The sequence below is a fragment of the Anabas testudineus genome, chromosome 14, assembly GCF_900324465.2.
Source record: "Anabas testudineus chromosome 14, fAnaTes1.2, whole genome shotgun sequence".
Classification (NCBI taxonomy): Eukaryota; Metazoa; Chordata; class Actinopteri; order Anabantiformes; family Anabantidae; genus Anabas; species Anabas testudineus.
This window is the reverse complement of record NC_046623.1, coordinates 8,924,663-8,945,258: the sequence shown is the minus strand read 5'-3', so window position 1 is coordinate 8,945,258 and position 20,596 is coordinate 8,924,663. Positions and strand designations below refer to the sequence as shown.

The 20,596-nt window shown below is 39.3% G+C and overlaps 3 protein-coding genes across 4 annotated transcripts; 2 read left to right on the top strand and 1 right to left on the bottom strand.

The window, feature by feature from the left end:
- Positions 1 to 1,118: 1,118 nt before the first annotated feature.
- On the top strand, positions 1,119 to 5,633 carry zgc:175280 (cationic amino acid transporter 2 family protein). The gene is made up of 11 exons (XM_026371912.1): positions 1,119 to 1,533; positions 1,711 to 1,866; positions 2,427 to 2,583; positions 2,728 to 2,861; positions 2,979 to 3,201; positions 3,410 to 3,546; positions 3,767 to 3,869; positions 4,254 to 4,387; positions 4,514 to 4,680; positions 4,869 to 4,977; positions 5,080 to 5,633. The coding sequence occupies exons 1-11, from the start codon at positions 1,164 to 1,166 to the stop codon at positions 5,220 to 5,222; spliced, it is 1,833 nt and encodes a 610-aa protein (XP_026227697.1). The 5' UTR covers positions 1,119 to 1,163; the 3' UTR covers positions 5,223 to 5,633.
- Positions 5,634 to 6,058: 425 nt separating this feature from the next.
- On the top strand, positions 6,059 to 14,730 carry kif20a (kinesin family member 20A). The gene is made up of 19 exons (XM_026371911.1): positions 6,059 to 6,255; positions 7,052 to 7,225; positions 7,546 to 7,671; positions 7,834 to 7,953; positions 8,169 to 8,307; positions 8,459 to 8,634; positions 9,011 to 9,110; positions 10,806 to 11,018; positions 11,158 to 11,269; positions 11,347 to 11,421; positions 11,508 to 11,651; positions 11,844 to 12,012; positions 12,123 to 12,275; positions 12,375 to 12,514; positions 12,769 to 12,871; positions 13,035 to 13,215; positions 13,299 to 13,390; positions 13,497 to 13,634; positions 14,038 to 14,730. The coding sequence occupies exons 2-19, from the start codon at positions 7,058 to 7,060 to the stop codon at positions 14,413 to 14,415; spliced, it is 2,727 nt and encodes a 908-aa protein (XP_026227696.1). The 5' UTR covers positions 6,059 to 6,255; positions 7,052 to 7,057; the 3' UTR covers positions 14,416 to 14,730.
- A 310-nt stretch (positions 14,731 to 15,040) lies between these two features.
- On the bottom strand, positions 15,041 to 19,402 carry cdc23 (CDC23 (cell division cycle 23, yeast, homolog)). 2 transcript variants are annotated; one of them, XM_026370012.1, is made up of 16 exons: positions 19,288 to 19,402; positions 18,828 to 18,900; positions 18,333 to 18,470; positions 18,184 to 18,226; positions 17,988 to 18,093; positions 17,727 to 17,859; positions 17,398 to 17,575; positions 17,214 to 17,311; positions 16,856 to 16,937; positions 16,551 to 16,704; positions 16,249 to 16,368; positions 16,064 to 16,139; positions 15,871 to 15,932; positions 15,673 to 15,751; positions 15,409 to 15,528; positions 15,041 to 15,329 (listed from the first exon to the last, which is right to left on the bottom strand). In XM_026370012.1, the coding sequence occupies exons 1-16, from the start codon at positions 19,398 to 19,400 to the stop codon at positions 15,177 to 15,179; spliced, it is 1,728 nt and encodes a 575-aa protein (XP_026225797.1). In that variant the 5' UTR covers positions 19,401 to 19,402; the 3' UTR covers positions 15,041 to 15,176. The 2 variants fall into 2 exon arrangements, 1 of the variants encoding a protein (XP_026225797.1); XR_003299529.1 differs by lacking the exon at positions 15,041 to 15,329 and having other exon boundaries at positions 15,410 to 15,528; positions 15,871 to 15,934; positions 16,065 to 16,139.
- Positions 19,403 to 20,596: the final 1,194 nt, after the last annotated feature.

The following is a 20,596-nucleotide window of genomic DNA, read 5'->3' as shown; positions in this document are numbered from 1 at the left end:
TTATTTATAAAGTTACCATAGTTGCAGCTACAACTAATTGTGTGTTAGAATAGCAGGGAGAAATTCTATTTGTTTTGCCTGATAAACTAAATTACGATGACAGTTAACAGGATCTTGAGTTAAAAGTGCTATTAAACAATATGGATATGCACAAAAGGTCTGCTCACCACACATCACACAAAATATAATTCACATTTTATCCAGTCTTTTTATTTTATTTGAGCATTTTTATCCATAGAGCAAGGCAACAACAATCTTTTCTACAGGCCTCAAAAAGTTTTATTACCATTAAATGCAATTAATACAACAGCCTTTTGACGACATTGTGTTTTAAGTTCTGTGGTCACGCAAATGATGTTTATGATGGTGTTATTTTGTGTATCCTGCCACTTGTCAGTGATTACTTACAATTTAAAGAAGACCTCACAACAGTGAAAACTGGATTTAATGACCAACAACAAGTCATTTGTACATGAATGAAAAAACTGCCAAACCGAGTGTTTTATCAGTTGCTTTGTGAAATTTATGATGCCGTTTGACATGCTGCTAGCCTCTGCAAACAAATCATTCTGATCCTGTCTTTTTCAAAAATGGCATGTATGTTTGAAAAGTAACATAATGTGTCAAAAATGTTGAGGAGTGAAGAGTCCAGGGTGAATGGATTTATGCTCACACTTAGTGAGGACAGATCAAAACACAGTCATACGCACTGCTGCATTCAGCTGAAAAGGTAAGGACGTCTTTCTTACAACGTATTTAATTTTACCGTTTGCCTGTAGAATATTAAATGTAATATGAAAAGTGATTTTGTCCAGTTCATAGTAATTGGTAGGTTCTAATGTTACCTACACTTTGCAGACAGACAGGAGGTTTTCTTGTGTTGTATATTATAGTCGGACAGTTTCAGCGTTTCAAACTGTTTCAGTATTAGTTCATATCTGTTGCTGATTGAAATACACTCAAGCCTGGTGCACTGTACCTCAGACAATTATTCATTTTACTATTTTCTATAGCTATTGTGTCTCTTGTTATCTTGGAATGATTATGTACAGTATATTGAATGCTTATGAAGCTCAATGGAATGTTTTACAGTTTGCCTGTTGTGTGCGTGTGTTTCTTTGTCTTGAGCAGTCCTGATAACATGAAATGCCTTTATTGATAGGATGTCTGGTGCAAAGATTCTGCTGTTCCTGCAGAGCTTGTCCCGTAAGAAACCTCTAGATCCTGAAGGTGAAGTGTCCAATTTTCGGCGGTGCCTGACCACCCTCGATCTGGTGGCCCTGGGTGTCGGCAGCACACTGGGGGCAGGAGTGTATGTGCTTTCGGGTGAAGTGGCCAGAGCCGTGGCTGGGCCGAGCATTATAATCTCCTTCCTGATAGCCGCCGTGGCCTCCATCTTTGCAGGGCTGTGTTATGCTGAATTTGGAGCCCGTGTTCCCAAGACTGGCTCTGCCTATCTCTACAGCTATGTGGCTGTGGGAGAGATATGGGCTTTTATTACTGGCTGGAACCTGTTGCTGTCTTATGTCATAGGTAGATAATGTCACTCTCAATACATTTGCAGCAAGTGATTGATGTTTGATTGTTAGTTTGGAAAATAAATACATGTATCCCTATGTATTTCTATTGCTTCAGAATAAAGATAATATATGTAAATAGATGTTTTTTATGAGAATTTACCCATGCTGTGACCTGTTTTCTGTTTTTAAGGGACTTCCAGTGTTGCCAGAGCATGGAGTGGTACATTTGATGATCTCATTGGAAATGTCATCGCCAACTCTGTGGGAAAACAGGCTGCGATGGATTTACCTGGATTAAGCCCCTACCCAGATTTCTTTGCAGCTGGCCTTATAATGCTCTTGGCAGGCATGTTTCATAGCCAGAGACAGAGATACAGCGTTTGGGCCTCAGCTATGTGGGGTTCAGTCATTTAAACATGTTTACATCTCTCTCTTTTGATAGAGGTGATTTTACATGTCTGTGTATTGTATATACATAGTACAGAAGCAGTGTGAGTGCTGTTGTTGAAAGAAGTTGGATTTTCTTTGGGGGGAAGGTCCAGAACCCTGAGAAATCAATTCCACTCTCCTCATCTGCTTCCTGTCTTTATTTGGTGTGTCTGCTGCTCTTACTGTCATGATGCCGCACTAGTTGCTCAGTGTTCACAGCCCACATGCATTCAGTCCCCAGTTCTAAATGCAGCCTCTTTCTCTGACGTAAACCAGGGTTTGTCATTGTTATAACTCTCCCTGGTGTGTGATGGAATCGTGCTGTCCTCATAGAAGTTAGTGTAGGTTGTCACAGGGTCTGTGTACTCCAGACAATTGGTGGCAGACCTGAAAACCTGAAAACCCCTCTATATTTCATAAATAAATCTTGAATGTAATCATAGTCATGATATTATTTTCTTTGTGTTTTCTTTGTAGGGATTCTTGCGTTTGGTGCGAAAGAATCAGCCATCGTAAACAAGGTTTTTACAGCAGTTAACATCCTGGTGTTGGTATTTGTTATCCTCTCTGGTTTCATAAAGGGGGACATAAACAACTGGTACATTGCCGAAGATTCTTTCCCAAATCAATATGAGTATGTTTCATTCATTAAAAACAAGATTATGTCCTATGTAACAGTTAGTGGTGATAAGAAATACGTGTTCTACTGACTTACAGTAAGTGGCTAAATGTGGATTTGAAATAATCAAACAACCAACAATACGTCTACTCCTTACAGAAACCACACGTTTCCGAATGAAACCATCAGATATGGAAGTGGAGGATTTTTTCCCTTTTCCTTTGAAGGAACATTAGCAGGAGCAGCTACTTGCTTTTATGCATTTGTTGGATTTGACTGCATTGCCACAACAGGTAAATTAAAGGAGTTGACATTTTAAACATATTGTATCTGTGTATTGATTATAGAAGCAGTACGATGCACTGAAAGACAAAAGAGTGCTGCTATTGACAAATTTGGATTGTCTTTAGGAGAGGAGGTCCAGAACCCTCAGAAATCAATTCCACTGGGCATTGTGGCATCCCTCCTCATCTGCTTCCTGGCTTATTTTGGTGTGTCTGCTGCTCTTACTCTTATGATGCCGTACTATTTGCTCAGTGTTCACAGCCCACTGCCTGTGGCCTTTACATACATTGGTTGGGGCCCTGCAAAGTATGTAGTGGCTGTGGGATCGCTCTGTGCACTGTCAACAAGGTATGTGGCAAAATACAATGTGTAATGTACAAATCAAAGCAAAAATAACTTATTTTACTTTACAATACCCGATCTATGGTAGTTCATTTGTAAGTTTCTGGAAAATACTACATTAATTCAAATTTAAAATTTGCTGTAATATGTAGTGAGAACTAGATCAAAATAACCTAATAACAATTAGTGTAATAATGTGACTTTTTCCCCACAGTCTGCTAGGATCAATGTTCCCAATGCCTCGAGTTCTCTTTGCCATGGCCAGAGACGGACTTCTTTTCAGCCCTCTCAGCAAAATGAGTGACAGAAAAAGTCCTGTCATAGCAACCCTGGCTTCAGGAGTTGTAGCAGGTAAAACTTAAAATATAACTCTTAAGTAATTGCTCTGTAGGTTGGAGATGGTTTTAGTTAGTTTTAAAATAAATCATCTTTATATACTTACTGCTTAAATTGTTCCGTTGCAGTAAACTACACTCATTTTATAGTTGTAAGTGAATTTAATTTACTTTTTGATCCCATTTTCTTTGTGATCCCCTTTTTATTCTTGCTAATAATATTCATATCTTTTCAGCTGTGATGGCGCTGTTGTTTGACCTGAAGGCACTTGTTGACATGATGTCAATTGGAACCCTCTTTGCCTACACACTAGTTGCCATTTGTATCCTGATATTAAGGTGCGCTTCATGAGCACTCACGATAATAAAAACACAGTATTCCTCTAAACTTAAGGCAAAATGCATAAATATGCTTTCAAGGGAATCAACAAACCACAGACAGTCTCTACTTTTCTGGAAATAAAGGTTGCAGCTACTATTTTTGTCTGTGAAAAGCTAATTTCTCTTCCATAGAAATAGCTTGTAGGACAATCTGTGGAATTGGAAACAAGTACATAATAAATATACTGATCTGAAACAGGAAAACCAAAGAAACAAGAATAAAACCCATTGAACCTTCTGTTAAAGTCCTAGTTATATCAGTATAAATATAAGTTAAATAAAAGTTATAGACTATTAACCCAATGTTCAGATGCCTTTGTTTATATTTCTTGACCTCTACAGATACCAAGAAGACCTGAGTGACGATTCATGTGTCAGCAGAGCTGAAACCTTCACATTCAGTGGATTATTACGTCCTCCTACACATGCCACCATACAGACCTCCAAAAATGTGTCTGTTTTAACTGTTTTTATAAGTAAGTGGTGTTCTTTACATGATACTGCACATATACATTCAATCTGTGTAGTTCTATACTAATGTATACATTATTATAATTATTCCAATTGTTTTTTAATATTAAAATCTACACTTTTCTCCTCAGTCTTTCTAGCTGTCATCCTAAGTCTCATCATAGCTAGAGCTGTAGACTCCTTTCAGACATTGGAGTGGACGTCTTTACTTTGTATCTCTGTGATGGTACTGATGATGGTCCTTTGTATCCTAATCATCTGGAGACAACCACAAAGTACAACAAAAGCTGCTTTCATGGTATACCTCATTTGTCTTGAGTAATGGTCTCAGTTTTGTTAAATATTTTTCTTCTAGTGAAATGTAATTACTGATATTATATACTTTGGCCGTAAAGTGTAGGAAATCCCTCCTAACAGACAAACTAGCCAGATGGTAACATTTATTTACATAGTTTTATATTGCCTTCTGCTCTTTCACATATACAGGTTCCTTTTGTGCCATTGCTTCCCATCTTCAGCACCTTTGTCAATTTCTATCTTATGGTTCAACTAGGATCAGACACATGGATCCGCTATGCAGTATGGATGTCAGTGGGTATGTTAAATGTCTCACTCTAAAATTAACATTTAAACCAAAGAACAAAAACATCAAATAATGCAAGCACAACCACTGTTAACATAACTTTTCTTTCAACAGGCTTAACCATCTACTTTTGTTATGGTGTTCAGCACAGTGTGCAGAAACAAAGGCTTCAAAATTCACACAACCATGTCGCTATTCACAGCATTACCGCAGCAGTGGAGCAAAACATTGAACCTGGGCAAGGTTTTAATAGCTAAAGAATATGATAATAAGAATAATAAAATAAATAAAAGAATTAAATAAACAATATGATAATAAGAAACAATGGAATCACAAAAAAAATGCCTTTCCACTTTCAAATGGGCAGTGCACTTGAGTTTATGAGACCACGATTTAAGGACTGATAAAACATTCAGTGTTCATTCAACAAAATATTTTAATTTCAATAAAAATGTTACCAAGTGAAATAATTCAAGTATTCAAGTATCTGACTTCTCTTTTCTCTACACCATTAAAATTTAATTCCAAAGGAACATTCTTTTGGATTTTGTTCATAAATACAAAAATTGTGAACCATGCTCATATACATAAATCAACCTGTATTTACTAAGAAATGTCATTGTGTCATGATTCACAATTGCCTCAAATGTATGCATTATCTTATATTGCTACTGGGATTCTTTGCTTGTTTTACTCAACTCATATATAGTAGTTAATCCTTTTTTATTAGACAGTATTTGTATCATTTTATAGTATAAATAAAACTGTGTGATATTTATGAGTAATAAACCATTTTAAGTTTGGCAAGTCTCCATTTTCTGTTCCCCTGATTCTTTAAGTACTCCCACTGACCAACCCTTTTTTTTTTTTTTACCATAGACTGTATATAAAGATCTACATATGTATGGATGTATGTATCTCTTTACACACAGTCTATGCTTTCAACGCGTGATAGGAACGTTAGGCGTCTCGGTTTAAGGGGGAACAGTTTACACAGCGCACCATGCGAGCCCATGCCAGCCAATCACAGAACAGATAGCTGAACGCTTCGGCCAATCAGCGAGCCGCTCTGCAGGGGAAGCGCATTGTTCAAAAACCAAACGGAGTCGAGTGAAACAAGTCAGCTGAGGTTCAGTGCGTCGACACATGGAAGAAGCAATAACCGGATAATTTAGTAGATTTAATGACGTTTTAACCCAGTATCCTTACTCTTAGTCAAGAGTTTTGGAAGTTAATTCAGTGTCTTTAGGTTTAGCAAATCAGTCGCTCGTTATCCTTTCCACCTTTGAGGTAGGTACATTAACCTTTGAGTAAAATGTGTTTCTTTCGACGTAAACAACAAAAGACGTTACGTTGACGCAGTTACAAATGTTAAATTAAAGACTTATTTTAATGCATGTAGCAGATTTTAGTGACCGCAAGACTAAACAAAAATCAAACACTCGTGTTTACGTTCATGAATAACGTTAACCGTGTACATTCATGCATTGCTAGTTATCTTATGTTAACAATTATATGTGAGTTTAGTTACTGTGCAGTAGAATAACCCGTTCGTAGTTCTAGTGTTGTTTCTTTACATGCACCGAGGATATACAGTATGTAAAATGTTGGTACTGTCTGTATCTTCCCTTCTGCTGCTGTTATACTCAAATTTCCTCTCATGGAAACAAATGTGGATCTTATTAGAATATATTAACTGTTGTACTGATTTCAGTTGCGAAACTTGTCAGGTCGGGTATAGCTTGGGAAAACTAATTTTCCTGTTTGTCTTCCCTAACGGGAACTACTTGGTTTTGAAGAGCACTTTCAGGTAGTTTCTGTGTTTTCCCCGCTTCCCTTATGACACACCCTTATTTGAATTAATCCTCTCAATAGTGATCTACTGTCTGAGGACTGTGTAATATCAAATATGTAGACACCACAGTACCTGACTGAGTTCTTCAGTGATACTTTGGTATACACATTTATTTATAATACATTACGTTATTAGCACTTGAGATGGGGCTTAATGAGCACAAAAAATAAAAAATGATTAATTAATTGTGTTATTATCTGCTACATTTGCCTAAATGTCTTCTTGTCACAGGTGAGCATGGCGATGTCTTTGTCTTCCCCCTATGGATGCCCCTCTGATGAGGAGGAGGAGATGGCTGTGTTTGAGTCTACAGCAGCAGAACATGGAGGCCTGGCCAGACCTCGCCTGCCTGAGATCTCTGTCATTTCCCCTGGCCTGGACAACCGGCCAGCCGTCACAGGACCGGTGAGACAAAAGAAAGCTTTGTGATGTTTTCACTGTAAACAAAGCTTACAAAATATTTTATGTGTATTTTGATGATCGCAAGATGTTAATTTCACTTCTTACCATAGATTCAATTTTTAGAACCTTGTATAAATTTTTTTCTAAATTAAACTAAGTTTTTGTTTTATGCTGACTTGTGTCTTCTTGACTACTTTCTTGGCATTATTAATGTGTTCAATGGGCACATGAAACCTAGTTGTTAATTTTTAGTACAACTAGGTGAAAGTAATGACTTAACTGCACATTAGCAAGAAACTATTAAAAATGTTTTATCTTTATAGAAGCTAGCAGTGAAATCTGGATTGGTGAGACAAGGAAGTGGTGGTGAAGGAAATACTGAGAGGGTAAAAGTTTATCTCCGCGTCCGGCCACTTTCTGAGGTGGAGAGACAGAAAGGAGAAGAACAGGTAATACTGCGGGATGGTATAATTCAGATATTCATCATTCATATGCAGTTATTCTACATGTGTATTTATGGCTGGATTGACAGCTCTTAATAAACTATATAAAGTGCACGCACTGCTTTTAGTACATGTCTTCAGCGTAGACTATGCTCGCTCTCCTTTCAGGGATGTGTGGCTGTACAGGATGAAGAGACTCTGTTACTCAAAGCTCCAAAAGAGTCTCAGAACATGAGGACAGCAGAGAGGGGCATTACCCAGAGCATGCACAAGTTCAGCTTCTCTAAGGTACATTAGTGCACAATGTAAAATATATTTCCACACGAGGTAAAATTGGTTTCAAACTGAATTCATACAGATTCTTAGTAGTGGTGACCTAAATGGAAAGGAACAATATTTCATTTATCCAATTTATTCATAGTTTATGTAATATGTTAGGCAAGGGTTGATGGGTGTGAATAGCATTATCTATTATTATTTCTTACATTATCCATCATTCGTAGATCTTTGGACCAGAGACCACGCAGCAGCAGTTTTATGAGTGCACAATGAAGAATATGGTGAAAGATGTGCTCAGAGGAGAAAACGGACTCCTCTACACTTATGGTGTCACCAATTCTGGAAAGACTTACACCATCCAGGGTAAGATTTTCTTCTTCTGATGATACTTGGATACTCGCCAGTATTAGCTTGGGGTGCGTTGTGTTTGCAGCTTTTTTAAATGTTTTGTTTTTTAGAGCTAATCACTTTTAACACTAAGTCGGTCCATTACATGTCTTACTTTGTCGTGCAGGCTGTGGTCGTGAGGCAGGCCTCCTGCCACGGGCCTTAGTGTCTCTGTTCAGGAAACTTCAGGGTCGTATCTATAGTGCCATGGACCTGAAGCCTGTGATGTATCAGGATGTAAGAAAGCTTGAACCCAATGAGGTCAAGGTGGAGGAAATCCGCAGAAACTCGTTACTCAAAGAGGTAAACAGAAGACGAATTCTTTTGAAAGAAAAAAAGAATGTCCCATGCACCTTCTATCTCCTTTTTGCTCAATATAAGTTGAGAATATACTTTTGAATTTTTTAACCTTGTTTTCTGTCACTGCAAAGTGTTATTTCCCACCCATCTTGAACTGGGCCATAGATACAACTAGCCTCCAATTCAAGTTCCACTAAACTAAAATTGAGCAATAATGACTTTCTGAAATACATTGTCTATATACAATCTTTGTGCCAAATATAACCTCTCACATTTGTTACATAAGTGTGTTACTCAGCAAAAAACACAACTACTCTACTATAATATCAATGTAATTTTTATCAAAGAGATTTCATATTTGGGCTCTTGTGTGTTACAGGATGAGAACACGACTTCTCGTCGAGGAGGCACCACTACAATCTGGGACAGCGGTGTTGGAGGACTCTCCTCTACAAGTAACTTTACCAGCCAGCTGGAAGGTGAGTCAGTCTAAATTGACACAGCTTTTGTTTGCTGACTGTTTCACTCCATACACACCGTACAAATAACTCTTAATGGATCCACAAGAGGGAAATTCAGGTATTGGAGCAGAACAGTGACAAGCAAAGAAGAACCGACAGTACCAACTGTTTACTTGAAGTAAAAGAGGGAAATAGTCATATTCAATAGAAGAAAAATAGTTTGCATTTAAAGCTAATAAAACAACTGAAATAAACAGAATTTCTATCAAGGTTCCCTTTTAAGTGTTTTTATTATAAAATAAAATATATAAATGTTTAATGTTAAACAAATGAAGAGAGAGTTATAGAGCACAACACTCTCATAAGAGGCTTTAGCAGATGAACAGAGACCTACCTGTAACACAACTATTTACCACTCCCTTTCTGTTATCTTCAGGGTCAGGGGCAACCTTTCTGCAAAATCTCACATGTCTGCCTCTCCCTGGTCATATCTGACATACATCAGCTCCCTCAGATATTAAATCTGAAGGAGCAAAGAAGGCTCCATAAAATACAAAGAAAAAAAACATAAGAAAAATGCACTATTAAAAAGAAAATAATAGTTTCTACAGCTGTGAAAGCTTCTAGCAGTTCAGTTATTCAATTCTGTGCTGCCAAGGGCAAAACAGATGAATAATTAACAGTAGGTCGACTTCAAGTTGGTGTGTCATGCTCCCTAAACCTCTCTTTCAGAATTTCAAGCTGATAAATCCTGACACTGTTATCTTAAAATATGCCCATGCCATCATGGAAGAAAAAAATCCATTGATGGAAAAACTTGGTCATTTAGTTAAACCAGGCAGTCGGCTGACCTCGCTGTGTTGCCTGCTGAATCCTTATTTCTTTAGTGAAAGTGACTTTGTCTTAGACCAGGCAGTCTACACCCAGTACTGATTTAATAGAGAGAAGGGATTTAGTCCAAGCTCTGGACCCTCTCCACTGGGTGTTTTCATGCAATTGGGTTTTAGGAAGATGGGGGAAAAGGATCTTGTCTTATATCAGGGGGGCACAAATGATGGCCTGAAGTTCTCTTTTGCTTTTAAGTAGAATGAGTTTGCCACAGTTGATGGCATCAGCAACAGGTAATTATAGAGCAGGTGAAAGGGATTGTTATGGATGGCACAGATATGGCTACTATAGACTGTCCAGTTCCAGTCCATTCTTCCTGATCAGCTTGTTCAGTGTGTTGGCCTCGCCATCTTCAATGCCACCTCCCTAAAACAACTCTAAAGAACAGTGCACTCACCGTTACAGTCTGATAGAAGATCTTTAGTAGCCTGCACATAAAGAAATAAAGCATCTTAAGGAAGGACAGTCTGCTCTGTCCCTTCTTGAAGACTGTCTGCTGGTATCGACCAATGCAGACCCAAGACTAATCAACAGGGGGCGTATTGAATGTAATAAAAATCAGGTCTGCTCAGTAGCGCCCCCTGGATCTCACTTCAAAACACTGTGTGAACTCATATGACCAGTCATTAGTCAGTGCTTTGATATGGACTCAAGTTTGACTTGGTTACTGAGGGAGACCAGGTTTCTCCAGTAATCAGTAATCCTAGTATACATGCAGCAAAAGAGTAATCCTCCTTTTCCATCACCACGAACCCCGTCGTCTTCCTGTCGAGAACATTTAGATATGTTTGAAAATAAATGCAGTTTTTACATCTCTCTCTGCAGACACTGACAGCGTTTGTCTGGAGCCAGACAGCCTTTCACACAGCTCGGGGGACGACCTGGAGGAAGGCGTGCAATTCTCTATCTGGGTGTCCTTTTATGAGATCTACAATGAGTTCCTTTATGACCTGTTGGATGCTTCACCCTCTATGCAGCCCAGGAAGAGAGCCACAATGCGGCTTAGTGAAGACAAGCTGGGCAACACTTATGTGAAAGGTAAGACTGATTTATTCACAATAGTCTTTATAAAGAATTCAACAGTACCGTTTTTTTAATCTTCTTTCATTGTTTGCACACATAAAACATGTTTTGTTGTTCATGTTGCACTGATGTGCTTCTTGCAACTTGTCATCAGAACTCACCTGGATCCAGGTTCGCACTGCTGAGGAAGCTTGGAAGATTCTTAAGGCTGGACGTCGTAACCAGAGCTTCGCCAGCACTCACCTCAACCAAAACTCCAGCCGCAGGTAGGACCACATAAAACCTTATGGCTTTTAAAATCTAGCACTTTGCATCTCTAATCTTGCATTTATTACTTACTCAGCCACAGCATCTTCTCCATCCGAGTCCTGCACATCCCCCCACAGGCAGATTCAGGCCAGGCCATGCACATCAGCGAGTAAGGGAACATACTGCTACCTATTCCACATTTGAGTTTGAATTCATGAGTTGAGTTATAACAGTGCTGTGTCTTGTCTTTGTCAGACTGACTGTGTGTGATCTGGCTGGATCTGAACGCTCTAAAGAGCAGCGTAATGGTGAGAGGATGAAAGAGGCCAACAACATCAACACCTCCCTCTTGACACTGGGCCGCTGTATTGCTTCTCTGAGGCACAACCAGAACAACAAGTAGGTGTTCAAGTGTAACTGAATGTACAAAACTCTGGATTAATATATAGTGATATACTGTATGTCTAATAAATATGTTTAAAAATGAAACCATCTTGCAAGAGTAGGTGTTTTTCTTTTTAATTATAAAGTCTTAGGAGGTGCTCTTTAGGAAAGAGCTTTGTTTAAAAAAAAATATATCTATTTCCGTAGATCACGACCCCCTCAAGTGGTGCCCTTCAGGGATAGTAAACTCACCCGGGTGCTGCAGGGTTTTTTCTGTGGCCGGGGAACCTCTAGTATGGTGGTCAACATCAATCCATGTGCCTCAATCTATGATGAGACACTCCAGGCCCTTAAATTCTCTGCTATTGCTACTCAGGTAGGATGCATTCTTCTACATTTAACTTCTGTGATTTTCATCCATTTGAATGCCTCATTTAGGGACAAGCACACAGATAAGGGAATAAAATATCGCTGCATTTGTTTCAGCTGGTCCATGGACCATCCACAAAGACCAGAGTGGCCTACATCCTGTCTCTACTCCGCGAACCAACAGAAAATGGTAATGAAAGCACAGTGCTGGAAGAGGAAGAGGATGAGAGTGATGTCGAAGATGAAGACATCACGATGTTAAATTCCGAGGTAACATTTTCTGTTTCATATGTTAATGTTTTGGGGGTTTTTTTGGAGGATTTCCGATGTTTCACTCGTGCAGTGTTCTCAACTATTGCTTTATTCTAGGCTTTGCTTAAAGCCATCGATGTCCTGAAGAGAGAGGTGCAGCGTCAGCGGGAAGAGAAAGAGGTTCTTGAGGCAAACGTGAGAGAGCAGGTGGTCTCGGAGATGATGGAGGTCATCACAAGGATGCAAGATGGCTTTAGGTGTGTGAATCGGTGTATATTTTGTTTAAAACTTAATACCAGAGGGATACCTTTTTAATAGCAACATCCCAGCAATTAGCAATATTACTGTCATTGATGGTTTAGTGAGAGATTTGAAAAGACTCTCAATCATTTATATTTGATTGATTTGTGTTCTTAATGCAAAGATTAAAAAACAAAAAAAAGTTCAGTCTGTGGTTACAACATGAAAATATTGGCCTTACTGAGGAGATCTGATGTCTTGTACATTATAGCGAGACCTTGGAGGCAGAGAGGGCTCTAGTCGAAGAGAGGTGTGAGGACAGGATAAGTAACCTACAGAAGCATTTGAAGAAATTCTACAGCCAGGAGCTGTTGGTGAGTGTTGATGAATGATGTGGTTCCAGTACACATACAACCTGTACAATATACTCACTGGCATTATGTATTATGCAATGCATCTGGTATTCACATGTTGTAATACTGTTGCTTTATCTGTTTGAAGATATTTGAATCTCTGTGTTATAAATTTTCATTTAAGGAGCGGGATCAGGAGATTGAAGCTTTGTCTGCTGCCCTTGACACCCAATCTGTCCCCACACCCGCACCAAAGGCTAATACTGAGGGACTTAGACGTTCTGAGCGCCTCACTGGGACAGATCTTTGTAGATTGCGTGCTGAACTCGACCAGTGCCGCGCTGAGCTGCTTACAAAGACACAAGGTGCAGTCTCAGTGAAACATTGCTCTGATTATTTGTTGGAGTACTGGTTATGAGATTTAACTTTTCTGTTTTTGTCTTCTCAGAGCTGACAAAGCTGAAGATTCAGCTGGAACTCCCAGGACCAACAGGCACCATCACCAGTGCTGTCGACCGCAAGATAGAGGAAGGTCAACGGGTCAGTTTACTCATGTGTCATAACAACTGCACCATTGTTTTTGCTGCTTCAGAGTCTCTCTGGTGTCAGTCTAACATTGCCTTTTTTTTTTTCTTCCCTCGAACAGAACCTGCGTCAACTACGTCTGGATATACAGAGACTCGGGGTGGACCTGCAGTCTGGCGAGCGAGCCTGCTGTCGCAACACAGGAGGGGAGCGGCTGCGCCAGGCGTTGACAGCTGCAGATGAAACACTATCTAAACAGGTACAGCCACAGCTGTGTAGTGGAATACTAAGATTACTGTGTAATTTTTATAATTTTATACACTGATTATTATTATTATAAACTCAAATTAAGCCTTTTTTTTGAGATTTGTCAGTTTATTAAAATCAGTTCTGTCTTTGCTAATTCCAGATGCTTTAACTATAGATAATATTTCAAAGTAGCATCTGTTGTGAAACTCAGTTTAAACTGACTTTGTATTTTTTCTCTCTCCTTTCTTCACTAACAATATTGATGCACAGCGAGCTTTTAAACTAAATCTAGGTTTCTAACATCTGCACCACATGATTAGTGGAAACGCATGATCGGAAGCTGCATTCTCACTTTCTACTTGTCACCTAATCTCCCACCTCTCGTCTAACGCTGTTGACTGACTTCTTCTTAGGACCAGATCCTTCTGGAGCTCCAGAATAGCCTGACGCTGATCAAAGCCGATTTAAGGCGGAAAGCCGAGACCCTCGCCCAGACAGAGGCCCCTCGGCTCCAGCTTCCCCCCTCTGGCTTTGCTGCCTCCACCACCCCAGGTTTCTGTAAGAAAAGGGGGTGTGCAGCTGCCGCAGCAAGTGACACTGAAAACCGGCCTCCACAGAAACGGCCCCTCTTCCACTCTCTCTTCCCAACACGCACCCCAACTCGTAAATACAACACTCGTGCTGTTGAAGAAGCAAACATTACCCCCTACTCACGGGTCCTGCGGTCTCGCCAGCAGTCTCCACCTCCCAGCCCTCTCCCCAGCGCCCGTAGTCTCAGGGGGAAGTACTGAGCTGTTTAGAGCTTAAGCTTGTGTGTGTTGATATTATGCAAAAAACAAAGTTATAATTGCTAGTAACTTTATACTATTTTATATTTTTTATATATCTTCACTTGTGCAGTGCAGTTAACTCACTGTTATGCCAAATACAGTTATATTCATGCCAGTATAACAGTTAATGCTTTCCATGGGGTTGTGGTGTTCTATTAAGGGAATTAAAGGTGCCCTTGAGCAGTGAAGCTGCTCACTGTTATGTACTGTATACTAGCAGTGCATGAGTGTATGTTCAGCTACAACTCTACTGTCTTTGCTGTAAGTATTTTTGTTTTCCACAATAAAATCTTTGAAAACATTGTTTAGAGTACTTACTACTAAATTAGGTTTTCTCACTTTACTAATATCTACATTTAATAAAACAAAATTCAAATTAAAGGGTTCTTATATACTTGGTATACAGCATTGTTGATACATGACTCATGACTGCAGGTCTGCATTGCTCTCCCCACTGTGTATATGTGTAAACAGTTCAAGAAGATTTCACTGTATGTAAATCAGAGTGAGACCACAAGAACTTTGTTTCTACATTTGCAACAACAAACTTATTTCAGCTGAACAAAAAATAAGCACGTTGGCAAACTTTACATATAAAGGCAGTTTTAATGTCATTAACACAAACATGGTCTTTAATCAAAGTCTATCAAGCCCCCAGTAAGTTTCATTTCACAGAGTACGCAAATTGTCCATTTTTAGAGCCAGTGAATGGCAAGGTGGTGTCAGGGTGTAAAGGAGATAAGGTTCAGAGGAGAAACCCGTCTGACTGGAGTGTTGTTGTTTGAGAGTGGAGCAAACAGATCTGCAGACGGCGTCTCAATCTGATCTCTGACCTGAGAGATCTGCCTTAGCAGAGCCTTTCCCTCTTCACGAGCCTACAGACAGAGTGACCAAACACCAGTTAGTGTTTCACTTCTACTTCAACACTATCACACTCACCACTTGAACACTTACATCATTGTAGTCACAACAGCGTTGAGCACAGAGGGACGCCTCATGGTAGAGCTTGTTCTTGAAGTAGTACTGACCCAGGTAGCGCAAGGCTGTGCTCACCTCAGCATGCTCCAGTTGTTCCTGTGATAATGAGGACATTATTTGACACAGTTGATGTAAATGAATGCACATGGCTTGGTTCACAAGTATGTGAACACGTGCAGATTTATGAGTGCTGAACAACTGATAGCCAAAAAAATGTGCATACATATTTGAAATGCTTACCCCACAAGAGAAAATGTCTTGGATGTAGAGCATGTAACACTGGGCAGCATCATCAGACTCATTCAGCTGTTCGTGGAGCCTAACAATCGAAAAAAGAAGAATTCAGACAGAAACATTGCAGGTCATATCTTCATTCTCTGCTTAGCATTACAAAAAAATGTGATGTAAACTTTATTTGATGTGTTTGGATCCACTTACTTCGCCAGCTTGAGTAAAGCCATTTTCTCTACGTCTCCAACAGAGTACGCCCTCCAGTAACACTAGACAAATTTAAAATGTGTTAAGGTCTAAATAGAACAAAGTGCAGGAAACCTTAGGAAATACAGGTTTTACATACATACAATACAGGTTTACATAAACCCTAAATTATGAACTGCTCTAACATATGTACCTTTTTTGCTTCCACTTGCTGTGACAGTTTTTCATAGGTTTCACCCAGTGCAACCAACATGCGTGAATCATTGGGCCTAAAGAAGTACATCACAATAGATTAAAATAAATAATAATCATTTGGTTTTTGGTTCTTTTCAACATATTTAATTCATTTTTATTTCAAATCTTAACATAAATTCATACCTGAGCTGATGAGCCTTCCGATAATAATACAAACAGTAAAAGGGCATCTTCAGGATTTCATAGGTCTGACCTAAACCATACCAGGCACGGTAGTCTCGCTTGTTCACTTCGATGGCATGCCTGGAAAAAACAAGAGAACACAAAAGTCACTATACCAATACAGCTGCTTGCATTCTCCACGCTGCTGTGTAAGTAAACCAGTAGATAAAACTACATCATTCATACAGTGAACGAGATATTGCGATCAAGTATTGACCAAACATGCAGGTTTTGTTTTACATGCTCTATAGCCTCAGTCTGACCTGTAGGCTTGGATAGCAGCCGAAGTGTTCTTCATTTCCATGTATTCGTGGCCCATTAGAGTCCAGGCACCGAGGCAGCGAGGGTTGAGTTTGAGGGCTCGCTGGAAGTATAAAGCTGCCTTCTCATGCTGAGAGCGTAAACTGTAATAGTTACCTGTGGACGAGACACATGATTATTACTTATAAACATTTTTTTTTTTTAATGCTACAGGTCAAAACAACTGTAAAGCTATAACCAGTAAACATTTTGTATTTTTGTAATTAACAGAAATAATGAAGAGCAGATCTGCTTTACCAACACTTACCAATAACACAGCATGTCTCCACTCTGTACTTGTCAATCTCCACAAGGTTGTGGGCCAAGTAACTCAGCTCTGGTTTCATGCTCTGTGGAGGCATTCACACGAACAAACAACAGAAACAAAAACAATTCAATTCAATCTTGACTTTTTAATAGGTCTTTAATCTCTTCTACATCATCCATTGTTTAAATGAAAACATCAAGATGATATAGTACACCACTTGTCCCACTTTAGTGCTCCTGTGCAGTGCACTTTATTCCTTCTGATTGACATACTTACATTTCTAACCTCCCTGTGAAACATTTGAAAGCGAACGTTTATGCCAATCAATTATAGATCACATTACAATCTGTCCACTCACCTTAACATAGAGCAGGTTGGAGAATGTATCCATGTTGTCAATGCGATATGGATCCTGGTCTCTCAACTCATTAAAGAGAGCCAACGCTTGGTCAATATCTGAAATGAAATGAAAGTGTTGTGAGACCAAACCTGATCTTATAACATTCTTCTGTAAATTATCATTGAAAATGCGGAAAACAAACCTCTGATGTTGTGGTAGGCCACAGCAATCTGTGAGATGATGTATGTGCTCTTGGAAAAGCCGGCTTCAATGAGGCTCTGGTATTTCTGCAATGCTTCTTTAATCATCTGCAGCTCTGTGTACATGTGGGCCATGAAGAAGTCTTTAACCCAGCAGTCTGGCAGAGACAGCGACTTCAGCTAAGGAGAAGAGACCAAGATAAATGGTTGTAATAATAAATTGATTTAGCCCATTCAAGCTTCTCTCCGTCATTACACGTCCTTTTTTTTTTTTTTTCCACCTCACTTCTCGCTATCTACAATTTGTGTATAAAATTACAAAGGTAGTTACCATTTCGATGTTGGTAACAAGGTTACTAAGCTCCAGCCAGGCTCCCCAGTGAAGAGGAAGTGCGTGAATTGCCTCGACAAACACATCCACAGCTTCTTTCAACAGATCCTGTTTTCGTAGCACCACCCCATACCTGTGTGTCCAAACACATACGCACACTTAACATACACACAGTTTTATATTTTATTTATAAGCACTGTCCACTCTATTTCTCTGCACAACCTGGGGAACGTGTGCACAATTTGGAGGAAATGTTCTTACAGATAGAGGGTGAAGCCGTCCAACTCGCCTGCCGTGTGCTTCTTACTAAGTTCAACTCTCAGTTCTCGCAAAGCTTCATTCCGCACCTGACCTTTTTCCAGAGGACCTAGAACCACATAGAAAATATTTAAAAGTTCAATTTTGGAAAAAAGTACATTCCCTTCTCCATTACTGATCCAAACAGTCAAGTGCTCACCCAGGCTATCCACAGTCTCATCGTCCTTCTTTTTTTCACCCGACTGGAAAAAAAAGTTTATTTTCAAAATATTTCACTTTTAATTTGATCAAAATGTGAATCCTGAAATTAAATAAATCAAGGATTTAAGAATATTTATAGAATCTTACCAGATAGCGAGAATACATATAGAGGAAATATGCCTTCTGACTGCAGCAGCCTTTCAGAAAGTAGGCAGCACGATCATACTCTTTCAGGTCAAAGTAGGCCTTTGCAAGTGTGAGAGCATCCAAGTCTTGTGCATCTTCCTAAATGGCATATATATATTTACACATATACATATTTCTTCTGCTACAGACAAATTTCCACTGTGTTTCTACTGGCAAGTGTCCCGCTCTGTGCCAGCACATCAATGTTTATCATTAGATGCTAAGACAACATGTCTGAAAGAAGGATAGTTTCACATGCCACAGCTCAAGTGACAGAAGAATGATGAAAGGGGGAAGAAAGAGAATTATAATCAAATAAGAATATAAATTATTGCTGAGCCCTAAAGCTACTTAAAGGAGAAGTTGTGGGAAGCTGAGTGACAAGGACTTATAGGTAAAATGTAATGAATACTAATGAAGTCCAGTTCCCCCTTTAACCCCTGACAGCGTACAAACCTCAGTAAAAGGGACTGATGGTGGTAATTCATCTTTGGGAAGAGGGTCCAAAGCCAATGCCAACTCAGAAGCCCTAACATGTAAACACAGGAAGCATGTAACAAAATCTCAAAATAAAGAAGTTAAAGTGAAAATTATTAATCATTTAGCTAACGCTAATATGTTTGTGTTGACAGCCAAGTTAACACTATCATTTTCAACTCATTGTTTTTTTTTTCACCTCAGTTTGAGACGTTATTCAACATTGTTTAACATAAAAACAGTGATCCTAAAGAAATTACTCAACGACGGAAAATATCTATTTCATTCAATCAATAATCAGCTGCTGTTAAATTGAGATTTGTCAACAGCAAAGCTAACGTTAGCTAAGAGGCAGCACGTCAACGTTTATCATTAGCTGCTGAGACAAAATGTATGAAAGAAGGGCAGTCAGTGTGAGATTAGTCCCAGTCAGTCTCACCACTTCGTGCTATGTAAAAGTCCTCTTTCTTTGCAAAGCGATATCACCGATATTAGCTGTTTCTTAATTTGCACCAAGTCTCCGAACTCACTGCAGAGAGCCGCCATTTTCATATCTTACCAAGCAACTACGCTATTGGTGGAAGTTAAGAGGAAGTCCCGCCCTCCAACTGTGACATCACGTATTTTTCCGCCTTACTTTCAAAATAAAGGACTCACAAGAGCGAAGTAGAAATGACATCCAATCACCTTTCTGTTGATTATTCGGCACCAAAGTCGCATGTAAGTCGTGATCGTCCACAGTAAAGCTAATCAATCAAAATGTGGATACGTTATTTTCCTGCCCTGCAGTCATGAATAAAGACATCAAACATCACCAGGGCTTTTCACTCTATATTTAGCTCTTGGTAGAGACTGCTGTATGTGCAGGACTCACAGTTCAGACATCTCAGAGATTGCAACCATTTCATCATTAGCACAGGGCTTAACCCCGCTGCAGGTCATGGTTAAAATACTGTAACTGATATCCAAATCATTGTCCGTGGGATTGTTATCTGCTACATTTATAAAGTGGGGAATTTGAGGTTTCATGAGAAGCAGCTATTCTTACACTTGGTCACTTATTGCACCTGTATGCACAATGTGATACTTTTGTTCTAATTGCATTGCATTGCAACTCCCCAATGTGGACTACATGCTATATAATGACTTACAGACTTAACAAACAAGTAATATAATACACCATGCTGAATCAAATATTCCATGCATCATAAAATGGACTATACATTAACAGCTGACAGACAGTAACTCTCTCTCTCTCTCTCTATATATATATATATATATCTCTTTACAATCTGCTAAACACAACCCCTGTTCTTTCAGCCTTATCTGCATGTGCTTGCAAAGAAACAGCTGTCACATATTGAATCAGGAGCTAACCCAGTGGTGAGTTTTGAAAAAGCAGGAACATTATGACTGTGTTCTTGCAGCAGTAATGTCTCTTAATTAATTGCCCACCCACCTCCTGTTTGTCCTCGCTCTTGCCAAGCCCTGCTTCACCAGTGCGGAGCTGTCATGGCTCATCATGTTCCTGTATCTGCAGCATCACTGGCCTTAGGACTTCCATCACACTGCTCAGAAGTACAAGCACAGGTTAGTATGATGTAGATGTTCATTGAATAAATACTGAGTGAGAGTCACTTTGAAGATTACAACCATAAGGTCAAAAGATGTGAGTAAATTCTAAATCCACCCCTTCTAATGGGGCCATGGTGGGGACAATCGATAAATCCAGACATGCACCACTGAAA